We start from the raw sequence: 18,892 nt of genomic DNA on the forward strand, positions 1-18,892 counted from the left end.
CCCGCGTCGTCCGTGTCCGCGCCCGCATTCTCCGTCACATACTCACGCGCACACACACACACCTCTCGCACCGACAAAAAAAACAAAAGATGTTTCGAACCAACCCGGGCATTGCTACTGCAGCTTCGCAGCAGCTGGGCCAATGTCTCTAGCCACCCATCGATTCCTTGGGCTCAGAGACAAGAAAGAAGACACACTTTTATTTTATTTCTTGTGACAAGGCCGTGCATAAACCTCTCATCATGTAACTATTCCCCTCATGCCGAGACCGTGTTCTTCGCGTCACCGGATGGCTCTCTATCACACTTGCACACACACACACACTCTCTCTCTCTCTCTCTCTCTCTCTCTCTCGGTCCTGCATGCGATCCTGTCGATGCATGTGCCAGAGTGGTTGCATGCATGCTCTCGCGTCAGAGAGATCTCAACGCGTTTTGTCTCACTAATTCTCAAGGGAGGGGGGGGGGGGAAGCCGAGACTTTCTCGTCGTCTATTGCCTCGTAGAGTTACCCTCCCCGCAGTGGACCCCCCCTTCCGGCCTGCCGGTATCCATCACGAACTGGCAAGTTTTCGAAGCCCTCAAACCGGGGCTATGGACCCTGGCCGAGGAGGCCTGGACCCTGAACTCCGTACCACCGAGGAGAGGGAGAGCTCACGGTGTTACACTGTGCATCGTTGGGCTGTTGTCTTCTTTTTGAGGCTCGGCCGGTCCATGTGAAGCGTGTGTTGTCCCACGATACGTCGTCGGCAGTCTGAGCAACGACGTCTGACCAAAGTATCCGGAGTCGAGGGGAGGCGAGGGTTAGGAGAAGTTTATTTGGTATCGCCGTCGAGCCGTAACATACATGCAACTTCATCGACATCGCTCCCCCACTTTGCAAGGACGCCGTCGTCACGAGACCCGGTTCGATGCTCGGGCGGACACTGCATCCAGAACTTTGGTCGTGCAGAACCGCACTAAGGGCCCGGCTCTGACGTTGAGCATCCATCACCGCTGGTTTTGCTGTCGGCTGCACCTCGTCGGCGACCATGGAAAGAATCTGAACGGGACTCCGGTTTTTTTTTCTCTTCTCTTTCTCTTCCATTCTCTTTTTCCGTTTCTTCAACCACACCCTCCATCCAACCTCTTTAACACCCCCTTATGGGGGATGGGGACTGCTCGTTCGGCGTAGTGCTTCCGCGAGTTTCGGCGGTAATCTGGACGCCAGCAAGCAGCACCCCCTCCCCAGGTAGGTGCCTCGAGAGGGAGAAACCCACCTACACCGCATGACGGCGGGACGACTCGAGGAATAGCGCGCCTGCAAGATCGTGACCCGGAGGCTCGGAGGTGAGCAAAAAGAAGCAGGCCCGCCTGACGGGGACCTGCTGCACGACGCCAGAGAGAGAGAGAGAAAAAGAAGAGGGGGCGAGAGAATGGACACCCCTTGTTTCCCGCCCCGCGATTCCTGTACCGAGTCCCGCACCGGCGACCGACACCTTTCTTAGCCTTCTGGCTCTCTGCTCGCCATCTGCTTCGACGTGATTTGCCAATGGCACCCGGCCGGTTGGCCCCCGCGGCTGCTGCGGCTCAAGCGCGGTCGCGAGGGGCTCCGATATCATGAGAGACGAAAAGAGAAAAAGACAGAGAGAAAAAAAAAAAACCTCTTCGTGAAACTCCTCTTTGACAACTCCATCGAGTTTCACCGTCTCGACGGCAACCGCATGGCTAAGGCTTATCCATCTCCACACCCGATGAAATTTTCAAATAAAAAATTGCATGCCGAGACTGGAGAAGAGTGGTTTCCCGACCGTTTTGTTCATTCGTTGCTCTTCCGACATCTTCTTTCTCTTCCTTCTCACATGTACTGACTGCGTTTTGACCGCTGTTGTGACTGCTTGGGGCCCGAGGCTCGCTCCCCCCCCTCCCCCAACCTCCCGGACCCCTGGTTTCGCCGCAACAGTTGTCCACTCTGGCAGCGAGAAGTCGCCAAAAAAGGATCTTCTTTGCGGGCTGGGACGAACATACGTAGCGGTCAGTCCGTTGGGGGGGGGGCCAATATTTGCTGTGCAGCGGGCACGCTGTAAGGTTGCCTTGAGGACCACTGGGTCTAGGCGCGGCGAGAATGGGTGCAGACGTCACTTTTCTTTCTGATTTTTACTTTTTATTTCCTTTTCAGAAAAGGTTGGGGGGAGGGGGGTGTCTGACTAAGATACTTTCGAGGTTTTGTTACGCACGACATCGAAACTAGTTGTCCCCATGCCGACTGCTGGCTATGGGTCACCTTGTGACACCGTGACGTTTCGAGATAGACATCGGGTTCCTGATAGGGGAGTTTGGGGGGATTTTGGTTAATTAGACCTCCCTTGGATGCATCGGCGGCATCGACATGTCTGGATTCGTACGTGGGAGGCTGCAACTGTCGTTGATGTTTCCGTGTAGACGATCAGAGACACACGACCAAGGTGCCCGCTCGGCTGATGATTGGGTGGCGCCACGGGTTCGTTACCCGGGATTGCGGTCTCACCTTTTTTTTCCCTTTCTCTTCTGCCACCCACCCCCGTCGATTGCCAACAGCGCGGCGTCGAGCGGTCAACCGTCGAGTCTCAGTTGGACATACAGCATCTGCTCGGGGGAAGTAAGAATGGGCACCCGGGTGCCGTGGCTTGGGTGCTTGACCTTTTTCGGACCCTGGGTGGCATTTTCACACCCTCGAAAGGAAAGTGATCGTGGAGATTTGACATATCCCATCCATTGAAGGGTCAAGGTATCTATACATTAAGGCGATGTTGGGCACGGGGTATCCGTACTGCACGAAGATCTGCTCGATCCAGACACCAACCGTTGACCCGACAGGGTTGCTGCAGTCAATAGTTTCGTTGTCTGCCCACAAACGAGAGCGGTGACGGCGAGGCGAGGCGAGGCGAGGCGGGCGAAATGGGGAAGTTGACAGGTTTTCATATACAGGGGGGCTTGCGATCGTCGTGGAGTCCTCTTCGGTGCCGAGTCTAGAAGGGTTATTGTGGAAGGTCATAAAAAAATTAAAACAAGGTTGTGAAGGAAATTTGAATTGATCCAACGTAGGATCCGCTCGACGAGGTCGGAAGACTGGCAAGTGATTGCAGCTGTCAGACGGGACGGGACCCCATACACCGCCGTCCGTTTCTCCGTGTCCTCGGCCCCACTCGGCCAACCACCGTGATGGGACTCACGGTCCACCCCCGGTGCAGATCCACCCGCTGCACACAAAAAAATAACGCGAGACGCTTGAGACGCTAAGGAACGCCGAATATTCCGATTGCCGGACCCCCCCGGTTCCGCCCAATCGGCCGAGCCCCCACTCACCTTTCGTTCGTTCCGGGACTAGCGCCAGATCTTGTGCACGTTTGTGTTCGCCAATCCCGGGATGCCGTGTCTTCGTAATGCAAAAGAATAAACCTTATCCTTTGCATTGGGAACAGTGTCTCTCTTGTGCGAATAAGACAAAGCTTACGGAAGTACCATTTTCGGTTCAGTTTTCCCAGTCTCGTTTTCCAAGCCACAACGTAACGATAAATAAATAAAAACCCTCTCTTGAGCTTCCTAGGAAACCGTCACGGACACAAGCAACTTCCTTGCAACTCGGCTGTGCCGCGCCCCGTCCAGTGTCCACGGACGCTTCTGTTACGTTCTGCTGCAGCTGCCATCGCAAGTCTCTGGGTTCGTCCCATGGCATCCGACTCGGGCAAAGACCAAACGGCTGGCGTCTCCTCTCTCCCTCTCTCAAAAAACCCCCCATTGCAATTTGGTTTGCTGTCTACAAGCCCTGTCCCGGTAGCGCCTCCTCCCGCTGTAGCTCTGACGACGACAACTTGGTCCCTCAGCCAAGGAGGAGGTTTTTTTCTTTCTTTCTTTCTTATGTCAACAAGCTCCTACTGGAACAAATCGGGTTGCTCCGTCATGAAGAGATTTCCCGCGCCCCAAACTTCCGCCCCTTAAACGCTACGCTGTTTCTCCTAATATCCGGTCTCTACCACAAGGGGGGAAAGGGGGGGTTTGGTCATCCAGGAAGCCCCCATGCTGGGCTCTGAGGCGCCAATAAACTGCGCTTCCCAGAGTCCTTCAGCTCGGGCCTCGAATCGTTAACACGCACGCTATTACAGCCATCAACTAAGCACCGCCAATCGACTTGAGTTTGGCAGCATCCGCATCAAAGGGGGCTGAAGTCACCACGTTTCCACAAAGACGACGGCGCCTCGTCCGTGACAAGGCAACTGAGTGCACTGCACTGCCGCCCAGGAGCAGGAATAGAAGCAAGGCAGAAACGGGTCCAAAACCTCGCCGTCGCTCGCCGCCAGCCCGTGCCGTGCGAAGAGAGAGAGAGAGAGAGAGATAGAGGGAGCCCGTGCAAAACCCAATGCACACTTGGCATTCTGGTCCGGTTGTAATAGGCGCAGCAGTCGCAATATGGACAACCATGGACGACTCTGCTGGCGTTTCAAGTTTGCTGCGTCACAAACTGCACAGCGTAGCATCGCCTCCCCCCGTCCGACTTCTCGATCAGCTTCCCGTTCGGGCTCTTCGAAGGGAACCTCTATTCTCCATCGCCACCCCTTGAGCATCGCCAACCGGATTCGGATTGCTCCAGCAGCCAGAGAGGGATGAGTGAACGTTGCTTTGCTTCGACCCCATGCTGGGCTCTCTAGAAAAAACGTCCCAGGATCAGAGATGTCAGGACACCCACTGGCTGCACTGAAACACTCAAGCCGCAAAATTCTCCTGTTTCTAGATTCTACTAACACGCAAACACCGCCACCGTCAAAGCCTGGCCAGACAGCCGCAGCCTTTGGCGAGCTGCATCCGTTAGGGCAGCGCGGGTTCACGCGAGGCTGCATGGCATTTTCATTCACCCCTCCCCATATCAGTCAGTATCGCCCAGAGGCTTGCTGCCGCGAGGAGAAGCCACGGGCGGGATCTCAGACCCGTTCACGCAGTCGGCCGCCGCCGCCGCCTCATTGAATCCCGCCCCGAGGAAATTGATTTGCGGTCATCCGGTGTCCCCGGTGCAATGGCAGTTCCCCCGAGGACATACAACCTGCACGCACGCGAAATGTCGCTCCGAGTCTTGACCGAACGAACCAAGTTACTGACGGACGCCCTCCATGTATCCAGCCATGACGACCACAGAATATGTCACCTCAACAGCGTTGAAGGAGGCGGTCTGTCATCGCTCGCCGCTTACCACAGAACGCTAACGGCACATGAGCCTCTGCTCCGTGTTTCCACGCAGCCCGTCCCCCATGTGTGTGCCGGACGCCGAGCGGATAAAACATGAGTTCAGCGTCTAGTTCATTCGATTGCCAGCCGTGACAAGCAGAAGTTGATCCTAGGAAGTCTCCCAGCCCCTCGCTTCGTGACGAGACGGACCATCCGCCTGCAAACCTGACGGATTCGTGACGTCTGGGGAATAAGGATTGATTTTTTCCTCCCCCAGCTGCAGACACGTATACCAGCCAGCCCGTGCAACAAACAAGCAAGCAAGCATGCATGCATGTATGCACTGCATCGCCCGCCTCGGAGAAGGGCTGGTTGGCAGTGGGCTCTCTGTGGGACAAAACAAGTCTGAAATCCTGAGCGCACCCAATCTGGGAGAAACACTCCGGCATGCCTTGGTCTCGGGCGCATCCGTCTCGAATTCCAAGACGGGCTTATGTACTTTGTTGGTTGGCATCGAGCCATTTGCTACGGGGCGAGCTCGGCCTGGTCGACGATACGATATATCGTCCCGCCCGTCGACCTGCGAGACGGTCCAGAGTAGTCTTGCGAAACCTGCTCCGCCCTTCCCCCTGTTCCCAGAGTGCGTCCCCCCCCCACACACACACACGGAAGCCATCACGAACTGGTCAGAGCACCAGTCGCTTGCTGCCCTCAGCAACCGGCCTCCCGGCTTAACATGAATCATCATCATCATACTTCGAGCCGGCAGCCGTACCTTGCGGCAAGGCACATGCCCGTTTCGCTTTCCGCTCCATCTGAAGCTGCCTATCTCACCCAAAGGAACCCCCCCCCCCCCCCCCCCTTTCGCTTCGCGATGGGATTCTCCAGGGCCCGGATCCTGCAACAGAGACAAGCTGTGTATCCCCGGCGCATCCCCGCAGATGGGACGCCGGCCTGCCTGTTCCAGGTCTCTTTTTTTGGAGGTGGGTGTCAGCCATGCCCTGTTGCGCTATTGTGTAGCTTGTCATTCGTGCCAGGGCCGTCGCCTGGGCGAATTTGCCCCAGCGGCTAGCAGCGAAGCAATCAGCAGCGCCAGCGTGCGGTTCTCTAGGCCGTACCGAGGATTAGGAGCAGCTGAATGCCTCAAAGGGGCTATTGCTTCACGGTCGGGGATCAGCCCCAGGCCAGGGGAGGCAGCTCACAAACGCTAGCCAACGAACACGGCGTTATCCCTCCCCCCCCCCCAAATCGCGATGTCGACAGCTTTGCTTGGTGTTGTTGATGGAACAGGATCGTTTCAAAACACAAACACGGCCTTCGCGAAGGGCGCGGCCTGCGTTGGCCGTCCGTGGCAGCTTCCTTCACCACTCGTTCGTCGGACAGACCCATGTTCCAACGTCTGGGGCCTAAGACAATCGCTGATGCCATGCCGCACAGACGAGGGGGGCGATGGAACGTGGCCCGGCCGGGTTTGGCTGCTGAGGTTGAAGTCGGTCTCTCAGGTTAGGTATCTAGAGACACGATGGCTTGAGGTGCAATGGGGAGACCATGTCAACACCCGCCTCCTGATGAGAGACATTGACATGGGCATCTATTACATCGACATGTATTGCTATGACAAAACCGACCGGTTTGTCTACGTGATCGCTCGCGTTGTGAGCCAGAATGTGTTTCCTAGGCTGTGTGTTGAGCGGCAACTGTCGCAATATCGCCATTGACAGCCGAGAGACATTGGCACACAAGCACATGCGTTCTACTGCTGCAAGCAGGCGGCTTTGATTGCCATGTCTGCCAGTTGTTCAATATTCCCAGGGGTCTTCCCTCGAGATACTCGCAGGGGAGGGGGGGCAAGGAGATTGGACCTAGGTTCGAAAGGAGCCCATTTCCCATTTCCCTCGATAGAGATAGATAGACGCACTGCACAGGCACACAACCTCCCAACCGAACGCCAAACTTGGCGATCAACAATAACAACAACCATGCCCAACAAGGAGCACTGACGAGAAAAACAAAAACCACTTTACGCGTCTCCCTTTCCCCTCTCGACGTGACACGGGATCCCGCAAGCCGACTGGGCGAGCGATGAGCTTGCTCCCCTGGGCTGGGCTGGCTGGGCTGGGCATAGCTGGGGGAGGTTGGCAGATTTGCACTCTCGCATCTGCAAGCCACACACACACTTACAGATACACGCATACGCACGCCCGGTTCCCCCGGCCGTCAGCCTGCACGCAAAACAAGATTTCACGCGACAACATGGAACACGATGCGCCCTTGTTGCTCGAAATACGGCCATATGGAGGGAAGGAGTCTGAACCACAATTATTTGACCCAATTGGTTCACTACTTGTCCCACGGCCTGAGAAGGCCCAGCCCCCCCCTCCCCCCAGCCCGGCGCAATCGCGTCAGTGTCAATATCCAATGCCTCCCTCACACGGACACGACAATCTCCTGTGATCCCGGGGGGAGTGCTCCGCCCTAATTCTCCGATTGCGCCATGTGAGTCCGGGGGGGCCCGGCGAGGAGGTTCCTTTTCCTCATCGGCCTCGTGTCCGACGCACCACACACATACATTGATACTGCGCTGGGGGAGAGATTGAAGCGGGGTGATGGGGCAGTTTGGTTTATTAAGTTCGTCGTTGTTAGATTCCTCTGGACGATCAGACCAGGGAGCGACTCAGGACTCAGGAGAGGAGCTCGACGGGCGATTCGTATTAAACAACAGTCTCGAGACCGGCCGTTCGCAGATGCTAGAGAGGCAAGCCATGGCATCGGAATGCCCCCCATGCCGATACGTAGACGTCGGCCCCCAGGAAGCGAACAAGCAGCCTCGAAACGGGTTCTCATCTCCGCCCCCCTCCCCTTCTCTCGATTTAGGAATCGTCCCGAGAGGCGAATGCACGGGACAGATGGAATAAGAAAGTGTGTTTTGTTACCATATTCCTCGATGCAAGGGAAGACAAAAAATGCTGAGGAGGCTTCTATTCCTCACCGTCCTTTTGGTTTTGGTGCTGCAGGCAGTGATGCCCATCATCATCACCACCATCATCACGGTACTTTGTCCCGGTTTGGCGTCGACTTTCCTTTCCCTGCGTCTTCGTCCGCCTCAGGTATGGAGTACTCGAGACTCCAATTTCCAATCAACCATGTCGTCAACTAACAGGCGAGATGACGGAATGCCTATTCGGGGACCCTGGGAGGCGGATGCTGCCGAGATGTACATGTGGCCCATGGGATATCAGGGGTCGGCGATGGATGGCTCGAGGCATGATTCACGGTCCCCTTTTCGTGTCCCTCACCGCCGGTTGGGTCGCCCGTGTGAATTACGTGAATCAATATGGTGATACCGAGTGGTGAAATGGAAGAGTGTCAACTTGAGCCGGATTTATGGCTGGCCCGGCTCATGTCGTTGGTTTGCGTAGGTAGGTAGGACAAGTACGTGCTACAGGCCGGCTTGACATCAAGAATCGGGACTCGGTGGGTTCGGTGAACTTGATCTGTCAGACCCCATCCAGCCCATGATTGCCTAAGAAGCTTGGCTCGTTTGCGTCTCTCTATGGTTCTATATACGGGCCAGGTTCGACCGGATAGTCTTGCCAACCTCTAGAGTCAGCAAACATGCGAGATAGTAGAGGAAGCAGGTCTCTCGATAGGCAACAAGTGAAAGAAAGTAAGATCGTTTCAATATATACGTGAACGATAGAAATTCTGCCAAGTACATGACCTTGACCCGTTAACACACACAAGCCGTTTTCATTCTCCCGTCCGTCTCTTCACATGCTGCTTTCTCGCTTGCTGCTTCTCCAACGACCTCGGCTCGATGATGTGCTTCCTCCTCGTCCCGGTCTTGTCCACAACCAGCACTTCACTCCGCCCCTTCCAGCCCTGCTCCTCGACGTCCACCAGGCGCGCCCCGGGCTCTCCGCCGTCCCCGGCCGCGGACTCCTCGTGCGCCATCCGTAGCAGCGCGGGATTGCCGCCGCCATCCCGGCAGAGCGTCTTCCACAGGTCCCGGGGGTGGCCCGGGTCGCACACCCGCCCCGTGCCGGGCGCCCAGCGCATCTGGCCTGGCATCCGCTGCGCGCCGAGCACGTCGCGGCGGTCCTCGCCCACCCACATGGTGCGCAGGCCGGGCGTCGACTGAACGTAGCACACCTTGAACGGCAGTAGCCCGGACAGCCGGCCGTAGTCGCGGCCCTCGGCGATGTCGACGAGGGTCCTGGCCGCCTCGAGAAACGCCGCCTCGCCCCCGGGCTCCGTCTTGGCGACGGCGTTCATGCCGCCGCAGGGCGACGAGAAGCTCGCGACGCCGTCGAGCCGGGGAGAGGGCCGCGTCATGACGAGCGTGACGCCGCCGAGGGCGTGCTCCTCGGCCGGCCAGACCGGGGAAGTAGGCGAGACGAGGGTCTCGCACGTCTGGGTGTCGACGACGGAGACGTGCATCTCGTACAGCCAGGTGGGCATCTGGTCCGAGGCGGTCTCGACGGTGACGCGCGAGACGGCGGCGTAGGTGCGGCGGCGTATGCCGAGGGCGCGGGCGTCGCGGTCATAGATCAGGGGCAGCGTCGCGCCGCTGTCGAGGAGCATGCGGAAGTGCAGCGTCGGCGCGGCGCGGTCGCTGGCCATGAGCGGGTGTCTCGACGGCCGGTTCCTGCGGAGCCGGGTCGCCGGTTTGATACCCGCGCGGAGGGCCGAGGACGAAGGTAGAGGGTTCGTCCGGCCCTCCTCCTTTTCTTTCCCGGACCCATCGCCGTCATCCGTGGTGTCGGAGTCGATGTCCGGGAACCGCGCCGGCCAGTCGTCCTCGTTGAGCATCGTCCCCTCGTCGTCGCTGCTGCGGGCCACCCGGTCGTGCTTCCTCTTGCGGGACATGTTGGTCACGAGGGCGCCGCGGTAGACGAGGTTCTTCATTCGGCGGAAGGACATGGTGACGCTGTAGTGGCCCATGTCGTACGAGTTGTCGCTCTCCGGGAGGAACGTACCCCTGCGCGCGGAGAAGAAGGTCGGGCCGCCGGGCTCGCGGGCCAGGGGCGGCTCGAGCCAGAGCCAGCCCTCGCCGTGGAGGCGGGCGTAGCGGTCGAGACGGGCGGCGCGGTCGGCGGTGAGGGAGGCGTAGGTTGGGGCGAAGTCAACGAGGTGGCCTGCGTACAGGATCGCCCAGTTGGCAGAGTAGGGGATCCGGGCGCTGCGGTAGAGAGATACGGCGGCGGCGATGTTTGCGCGCTCGGGCGGGAAGTGGGAGTCCTCGAGGGAGGCGACGAGGAACCGGATCCGGGCGTCTACGGCGGCGGACTTGTGGGCGTCGAGTGAGTTCAGGGGAGTCGTGATGGGGTTCTGGGTCTCTTCTTCGGAGGGCAATGTGGAAGAAGACGATGAGGCGGCTTGTTGATGCCGGGCTGTGAGAGCGGCGAGCTGGGCGCGGGCTTGTGTTAGTTCCTCGAAGATGGGAGAGGCGCCCTCGGGGGTTGATGCGAGGGTGGCCTCATGTATAGCCTCCCATTGGGATACAAGACGAGTTGCCGCCTCGACTACTGTGAGACCTCTCCCTAGCGGCGCGCCAATGGTCAGGGGCGGTTGCTGAGGCGGCATCTGTTGAGGTTGTGGGTTGAGGAGTTCAGCTTGGTGATCTCGGCGCCAGGCAGCTTCTCGTTCTTGGGCGCCCAGTTCGATACGGACTTGTTCTTTGAGATACTCCTCGTGCTCCTCAACTGCGAACTTGCGGGCGAGGGAGCCGGAGCTTACATCGCTGAGAGAACCATTGTCGTTGTCGTTGTCGTTGTCGTTGGTATCGCCTCCGGCCGGGGCTGCGGAGTTGGGCTGTAGTTGTGGAAGTTGAGGCGATGGCGACCCCTCTTGCTCAGAGGTTGAGGCCGGTCCAACAGGTAAACTGCGTACTTGACCGTCACTATCAGAAATATTGGAACTTGGCTCTTGGGAGCCCTGCTGATGAGACATCGCGGCTGTGGTTGGTGTGAAGTTGCCAGACAAACACAAACACACTGAAGCGTCTTTAGCAGAAGTATGTATAAGCGACACTCCATTGCGAGATAGATGGGAAGGACGTAGTCGTCTGTCTGAAGCTCTCAAAGACTCATACGTATGGCCATGTCTCTCTCTACCTCAGCTTATGCAACATGTCGCCATTCAGCCGTTAGTAACTTCATCTGGCGCCAGGACAAGAGGCCGTCACTCATGCAACACAATGGGACAGAATAGCCGCCGTTGCGATCAATGATGGATGTATCAACCGGCCGTCAACAAAGGAATCTGATCCGCAATATTCCGGAAATAGAAGCACTTTGGCGAGGGCACGACCGAATCCGGCAATGCAGCTTGTGCCCCTTTGAATCGCATTGTTTTCCGCCAGTCGGGCATTGACCGTTTGTGACCGTTTCCTCCCTTTCCAACCACGTTCGCCTTTGTGGCAACCCTTGCCACAACGGCTCCTTGTGATGCCTTTCTTTGGGCCGAAAGGAACAACATGTTCTTGAATGGTTTGAAGAGGGAGGGACTGAGAAAGAAGGCCGGCCTTTGAAAATCGTAAAACGGACGTGTTTCGCAAGTCGAGGCGGCAGACGGGTTTCCTTCAACTCTTGCTTCACTCGCTCCCCGGACTCACACGCTTCTTTTTGTCTGGCGTCTCTCAATGCCTCTTGCGACAAGTGAGCTAGCTGTTTTACTCCTGTTTCCTGTCTCCAAGCCTAAGCTTGTTCTTTTGGACTGAGGCTTAGGCTTTGATTGTGTTGCGTCTAGTTGTTTCCTGTCCGCTGGACGTCCTTTTTCTCATCATCATCAATACTGCAAACCGTCGTGCAAGTGCGCTGAGCACAACTGCCAACAGCCGTCATGGCACAAGAAAGGATGCGTAAGATACCATGAGCCCAAGCCTCAATTACGCACATCTGACAGCGTTACCCAGCCGAGCTGGACAGCATAGTCCGCAGGCAGTACCACCGCTTCCCAGCCGAGACATGGGAGCTCACCCGGAAAGCTCTCGAAGACCCCGAGCCCTACCGCCTCTTCCAACACATCGAGGTCCTCATCTTCACTCGTAGAATTGATGACGTGCTCAGGAAGAACCCAGAGTTCCGTGCCCTGCTGGCCGACATGTACGGCAATCGGTACGACTGGCTGCGGGATGCGGACCTGGGAACAGGTCGATGGGAGGGCTCCCGCGAGAACGCGGCCGAGAGCCTGGCCGCGCGGGCTAAGAAGTCCGAGAAGGAGCACGCGGACACGGACAAGAAGAAGAGAGACCTCATGATCGAGAAGATCGCCGAGGGCGGCGACGACGTCGTCCGGTGGGCCAAGGTCTTGGGGTTCGAAAATGTTGCGTTCCCGATAGACGAGATCCAAGCAGCCGCGACGAGAATGAAGACGGAACGCGCCAACCTTGGCGCCGAGGGCGGCGTTGCTGGCTACGGAGTCGGCGAGGCGAGAGAAGACATTGGCGGAGTAGATGCCACCGCGTGTCCCGACGGCCCCGAGGGCACATACGGCCCGTCCTCGCACATGAGCATGGGCAAACAGCTCGCGGCCATGTCCAAGGAGCACAAGCAGCCGCCGCCCGTGCCCAAAGCCCCCGCAGAGGGCGGAGCGGCGCCGCGGAACCCCTTCACGACGGAGTGGCGGCATCGCGACGCCCCCAACGGGTGGATGTACCCGGCGACGTTCGACCCCTATTACAGCAGCAACCAGTTCATCCGTCGGTCTACGAGTTACAAGCTGCCTTGCGTAGGCCGAATTGAATATGACGACGACGAAGTACTCGAGGCTGAAGACGACAGAGCCAGTCATGCACGCCCAGCGACGGCTCCGACTGGCTTGGCAGCGATGATTACCACAACTCGGCTCAAGCCCGTCGGGGTATCAAGTAGAACGAAGCGTCGTAGCGAAGCCTTGAAGAGGAAGACCAGGCGTCCCAAAGAACAGGTAAGTGAACCAACCCGCGCCCGAATGAGTATACGAGGAGAGGGGTGTCGTATGTGCTGAAACTGCGGCTTGTTTAGATTCGAGTTAGGAGGAACATCACAACTGTGTCGACTCTTCGGCAACATTCACCTCCCGTACTTTCATTCTTCAAAACCAAGCGCAGAACAGACTCTCAGCAAGGTCCAGCAACGGGTGAGTCAGCAGCCGAACCGTCCATCACCATCACCTCGCCCACGGACCAAACAAGGCCCTTTGATCAGTTCGAGCAGGCAACCGAGACCTCGACCCTCGCCCCTGAGCTTGGAGACAGCCGTATCAACACGCCCCTTCGGGAAGAGACCCTGCTCTCCCCGCAGAGCACTGACGAAACAACCGATGAGGACGACGTCGATATGGTCGACATCGACTCGGAGGACGACGTGGAGGTAGTCGAGGGCGAGGATGAGGACGACGCGGTCGAGATCATGTTGGAGGAGGGCTACGGCCAGGACTGGCTCATCGAGTGGCTGAAGCGCGACCGCTCCACGTCCGAGGAGGACCTGCGCATGATTCACTACCATGGCTGGCGCGTCCACTCGCCAAAGGTACAGCTCATCCTCATCAAGAACTTTCTCGCCGACGAGGACATGGATCGCACCATGGACTGGGAGCGCAAGTTCGCCGAGATTGGCGAGTTCCTGCAATACTGCCTCCGCAGGGAGGGTGTCACCAGCAGGGACTGGTACGTCGACCTGTGCGAGTGCATCGGCATGCTGCACATGCACTGGATGTTTGAGCAATATCACTACGGCGAAAAGAAGCTCGTCGTCGACTTTCCGGCGTACTCGGGCGTCAGCACGCGTCTGCCGCCCCTCCTCGACGGGCGCGACCTCATCGTGGCGAAGCGGCCCAAGGACCCTGTGCGGCCCCGGTACCTCCTCCACCGGGTGCCCGAGTCCGTTCAGGATGTGGACTACCAGATCCCCGGACCGCTGCTGCGGACCATGTTCATGACCTGGTTCCGCCAGGATGGCAACCTCGTCTGGTCCGCCGATCCGAATGGCCCGATGCCGGGCTCCGGGCAGCGCGGGGAAGTGTTCCAGTACCAACCGGACTTCAACATGGCCCTCACCGAGGACGTCTGGTTCGTGCACTGCATGGACGGCGGGCCCGAGACGACGGCGACGGGGCTGCGCGGCGAGGCCAACTTCTACCTCCTGAACAGCGAGTATGTGCCCGGCGAGGTCCGCGAGTCCGAGGTCGGCGGGAGGACGCACAAGGCGCAGATTTATTACCCCGAAGGCGAGGCCCAGCAGCGCTTCGCCCGGTACCGCGGCGCAAAACGCGCGGCGCTGCAGCAGTGCCTCTCGCACTTTGACGCCGTCGAGAACGTAGCCATCCAGAGCCCCTTCCGGAAGCTCGTGCTGCCCCTGACGCGCCGGCAGAAGCAGCGCGCCCGGGAGGCGGCCGGCATCAATATCGTCTCCAAGCCGCACGCCGTCAAGACCCTTCCCAAGGGCGCCCAGGCCGACGATCCGCTGGGCCTGGTGTACTGGTTCCAGAAGATGCGGGATAACCACGGCGAGCGCGCGGACGCGGTGCGGGGCGAGACGGAGGAGGCGCACCGGGGGGCCGTCGGGGACCTGGACACGGTGCTGCTGCCGCACAGCTTCCTCGGCCCCATCACGCCCTTCAATTTCCTCAAGGAGAGCGAGCGGAGGCTGGTGGCGCGGCACACGCTGTTGGTCAACCTCCGCGACCGGGTGAGGCGGGCGTACCGCCGGAATCCGCGGCAGATGCTCGAGGGCGTCGTCGAGAACATGGACCGCGGCCGGCGCGGGGAGGCCTCGTGGAACATGCGGGACGAGCTGACGGCGCACCGGGAGAGGCACGGCCGGTACCTCGAGATGAACGACATGGAGCTGTACTGGGTCGACTTTGTGTGCGGGCCGTCGACCAACGCCAAGGCGCAGCGGGAGGCGCTGCCGAGCCTTGGCCGGCCGTTCGATGTGTTCACGGCGCGCGTGCAGACGCTGCTGGACGAGCCGAGCCGGGAGTGCCTCTTCGGCCTCAAGGAGAACAAGGTAGGCTTGCAGCAGGTGACCATGGCCCTCAACGCCAGCCTGCGGCAGGGCGACTACGTCTTCACCGAGGACATGGTGAACAAGTACAGCTGGGTCCTTGCCGACCACGGACGACTCGGGTGAGTTCTGGCGGTCCTTCACCCTTCCCTCCTCCCCTTATGTATCCTTTCTGTTGACCCGGGGAACCTAGATACGAGCGCGCCGAGACGGGCGAGGTGCAGATCAGCCGGCCCGAGTGCCCATGGCACCCGGAGAACCGCATGAACTGGCCGCGGGACGACGACCACTGGGACCCGGCGACGGACCCGTGGACGGCGGCCAACGTGCCGTCGCCCGACCACACGTGGGACTGGGAAACAGCCTTCGCCAACGTAGAAAAGGTCAACGCGACGCGCCGCGCGACGAAGCGCATGCTGTGGTCCGTCGCCTACCGCGTCGGCATCGAGCTCGACGCCCTGGCGGCCAAGCTCGCCGGCGTCGACGACACGCTGAGCAGGACGGCCAAGTGGGAAGCCCGCGCCGCGCAGTTGGAGGATCTCGCGGTGAGCTGGCGGCAGCGGTTCGACTGGCCGGCGGTCAGTGACGGGGACGGGAATGGCAACGAGAACGAGAACGGGGACGGGAAGGTCGCGAGGCGACCGGCGTCGTATATCAGCGTCGTCAAGGCGGGATACCCGGGGCGGTGGAAGAAGAAGATGACGGAGGAGCAGGCCGTGGAGATCGTCCGCAGGGGCATCATCGACGAGCTCTCGGCCGGCGCCAGCACGCTCTGGCCGAGTCGGCCGCGCTTCAGCCGCGTTGGGGGGCGGGACGTCATGACGCTGCACCGGGAGCGCGTGTGGGAGTGGGCGCGGCCCGCGGTCGTTGGGCCCAAGAAGCGGTTCTTCTCGGTGAACCGGTGGCCGGTGCACCTGCAGAGCGAGGCGACGCAGACGGAGATCCGGACGAGCGAGATCCGGGCGAAGGCGGAGCGGGAGGCTGAGGAGGCGCAGATCGCGGCGGAGATGGCGCGGGTCGAAGCGCGGGCGCGGCCGACGGCGGAGGAGGAGCGCAAGGCGCAGCTGGCGCGGAGCCTGTCGGTGCCGTTCCACGAGGCGAACGACCCGCGGACGCAGTTCTTCCCGGGTCACACGGAGTACTGGGAGGGCGACACGCCGCTGCAGAAGAAGGTTCTCGAGGCGCACGTGCAGCGGGTTATTGATGGTGAGTTCTCTGTATTGTGCCGCAGTTCCTGGAGATGATGAATGCTGACTGCTCAAATAGAGGAGCTAGGCCCCAACGACGGCAAAGCCCCGCGCGGAACAGGCTGGTTTGGCCGGGGGCGCGCCCAGACGCCCAGCAGCGGAGACGGAGGCGGCGACGCCTTCGCGTTCCCTGACGTGGTCCCGGATGTCGTGCCGAGGAGCGTGCCGGCACGGGCCGGTTTGTCCCTGGGGAGGCAGACAGCGGTGTCGGACGGGATGCCGTTCATAGTGTCGAGTGTCATCGAAAGACGGGAGCCGTTGCTTTCACCGCGATACCCGCCGGACCAGCAGCCGCAGAGCCGGGAGCCGCAGAGAAGGGTGCGGTTCGAGGACCCGGAGTAGAGTGACAAGGCAACAGAATGGTGGGAATCTGTAGAGTTATGTTATCATGGCTGCTTTCGGTGTTTGTTCTTGCAGGCGTTGGGATTATTGCGAGCCATGTGTCTCGGGTTAGAATTGGATTTATGTATGTGGCTTCTGAGATGTGTAAACCCTTCCAGCCAGAGAAGTGCACCAGTCCAGAGCTGTTGGAATCATCACCTCGGTTGCTGATAGCAAGTCGACCTTGTGCCCTTGGGAGATTTTGAATTCACTCTCGGCTGTATACGAACGAGCCACCAGGCGTCTGTCTCGTTCAGTTGAATGGCCTGGTATCACTTGATGTTGTCCCTTAGCCCATAGACGACGCCATTAATCCACCATATATCGGACGACACCGCTGGGACCCAGGCTTTGTCCACCACCCTTCCGTCAGGTAACATTATGTTTGTCGGTCAATCGATGACGGACTCGGTATTCTTCTCGTGGTTGATGCTGTCAAGTGTTGAAGGGCTCGTCCTAAACATCAGCTCTCAATCAACATCACTGTGCCCATGCGACGACCGGTCCCCTCGAGTATCGTAAAATTCATGCCCATAATATTTTGAAAAAAACCCCGTCGGCTGCATTCAATGTGTGATCTTTATTTTCAGATCCGGTGCTAGTTTGCCCTTAGCCTTAATGTCATGCCCTGGCCAACCAACGATGCAGTGTAACACACGCAACTCCATGAAGAAATCCCGAAGCCGACACCACAACTTCTTCTTGTCTCCTCACAAAACCCATCATCGTTCCTCGCTGCTCTAGTACTTCTTGCCCTCGCGGAGGGTGTCCGCGTACTCCTCGAGAGGGGATCTGATGAGCTTGGTCTCCTTCCACAGGTTGGGAGTAAGGAAGCCGTAGGTGTTGGAGACGGCGACGAAGGTGGCCTTGAGGGTGTTCTCGAGCGTCTTGGTGGAACCGGCGGACGAGGTGTAGGCGTCCTCAACACCAGCAAGCTGGAGGAGACGCTTGACGGCGGGGGAGGCAACGAGGCCGGTACCGCGGGGGGCGGGAATGAGCTATACGATTCAAACGTTAGGGACCATCCAGTTCCAAATCCAAGTCCATTTCCAATCTCGACCCGGGAGACATCGTGGGAGTTGAGTATACGTACACGAACGGTGACGGAACCGCACTTGCCGGACTCCTTGGTGGGCAGGGAGTGGGGGGTACCGAGGTTGGTGCCCCAGTATCCGCGACGGACGGGGATGACGCTGAGCTTGGCGATGATGATGGCAGCGCGGATGGCGGTAGCGACTTCCTTGGAGGTCTTGATACCGAGACCGACGTGGCCCTCGGAGTCACCGATGAGGACGATGGCCTTGAAGCGCGTGCGCTGACCGGCACGGGTCTGCTTCTGGACGGGCTTGATCTGCAATTGGGGGAAAAAAAACCACGGGTTAGCATTCCCCTCTTCAAAAAAACCGGTCGCAACGAATCCTCCTCCTCCCCCGCCATCCTCAAAATAGACACCAAGGGGACCCAGAATCTCATCTGCATTGGCGATTGTCTCGTCGTCGTCTGCGGAGTTCGATCTCGGGCCCGGCCCGGGGGCGGGGGAGGGAAAATTGTGTAAAAGTTTGTGCGCGCACCTTCATGACCTCGTCCTTGAGCTTGGGCAGGAAGAAGTCGACAATCTGGTACTCCTTGATGGGCAGGGAGTGCAGGTAGATCTCCTCCATGGACTGGATCTTGCCGGCCTTCACGAGACGACCGAGCTTGGTGACGGGCTGCCACTCCTTCTCCTCGCTCTTGCCGCCGCGACGTCCGCGACCACGGCCGCGTCCACGACCACGGTCACCGCCACGGGATCCGAAACCACCGCCGCCACGGGGGGCGCTTGCACCACGGTCAGCCATAATGTGTCGTCGGGGTGGGTGTTGGAGGGATTGGTGTTGCGCGAGAAGGACTGCTGCTCCGGTTAGTCGGGGTGGTGGTTGGTGGTGTTTCGAGGGGAGGAAGTTATTTCGAGATGCACTCACAACTTTTTTTGCGGGGGTCCTGGTGGTCGTGCGTGGTGGCCGGTCAGGGCCGGGCAATTTTGCGCTCTTGCCCAATTGTGCCTTCCGCTGGCCGCCGGGTCGTGTTTGGCGAGCCCTACTGGCCTGAGCTTCGAGGCAGAA

General features: G+C 59.3%; 3 protein-coding genes across 3 annotated transcripts; 1 reads left to right on the top strand and 2 right to left on the bottom strand.

The window, feature by feature from the left end:
* Positions 1 to 8,850: 8,850 nt before the first annotated feature.
* On the bottom strand, positions 8,851 to 11,489 carry CDEST_12560 (uncharacterized protein). The gene has a single exon (XM_062928716.1). The coding sequence runs from the start codon at positions 11,123 to 11,125 to the stop codon at positions 8,924 to 8,926; it is 2,202 nt and encodes a 733-aa protein (XP_062784767.1). The 5' UTR covers positions 11,126 to 11,489; the 3' UTR covers positions 8,851 to 8,923.
* Position 11,490: 1 nt separating this feature from the next.
* CDEST_12561 (uncharacterized protein) lies at positions 11,491 to 16,751 on the top strand (the record flags this gene model as incomplete). Its single annotated transcript, XM_062928717.1, has 5 exons — positions 11,491 to 12,035; positions 12,090 to 13,102; positions 13,180 to 15,284; positions 15,356 to 16,368; positions 16,429 to 16,751. The coding sequence occupies exons 1-5, from the start codon at positions 12,017 to 12,019 to the stop codon at positions 16,749 to 16,751; spliced, it is 4,473 nt and encodes a 1,490-aa protein (XP_062784768.1). The 5' UTR covers positions 11,491 to 12,016.
* A 779-nt stretch (positions 16,752 to 17,530) lies between these two features.
* CDEST_12562 (Putative small ribosomal subunit protein uS5) lies at positions 17,531 to 18,628 on the bottom strand (the record flags this gene model as incomplete). The annotated part of the gene is made up of 3 exons (XM_062928718.1): positions 17,531 to 17,788; positions 17,884 to 18,141; positions 18,362 to 18,628. The coding sequence occupies 3 exons, from the start codon at positions 18,626 to 18,628 to the stop codon at positions 17,531 to 17,533; spliced, it is 783 nt and encodes a 260-aa protein (XP_062784769.1).
* Positions 18,629 to 18,892: the final 264 nt, after the last annotated feature.

This window comes from Colletotrichum destructivum, chromosome 8 (assembly GCF_034447905.1).
Source record: "Colletotrichum destructivum chromosome 8, complete sequence".
Classification (NCBI taxonomy): Eukaryota; Fungi; Ascomycota; class Sordariomycetes; order Glomerellales; family Glomerellaceae; genus Colletotrichum; species Colletotrichum destructivum.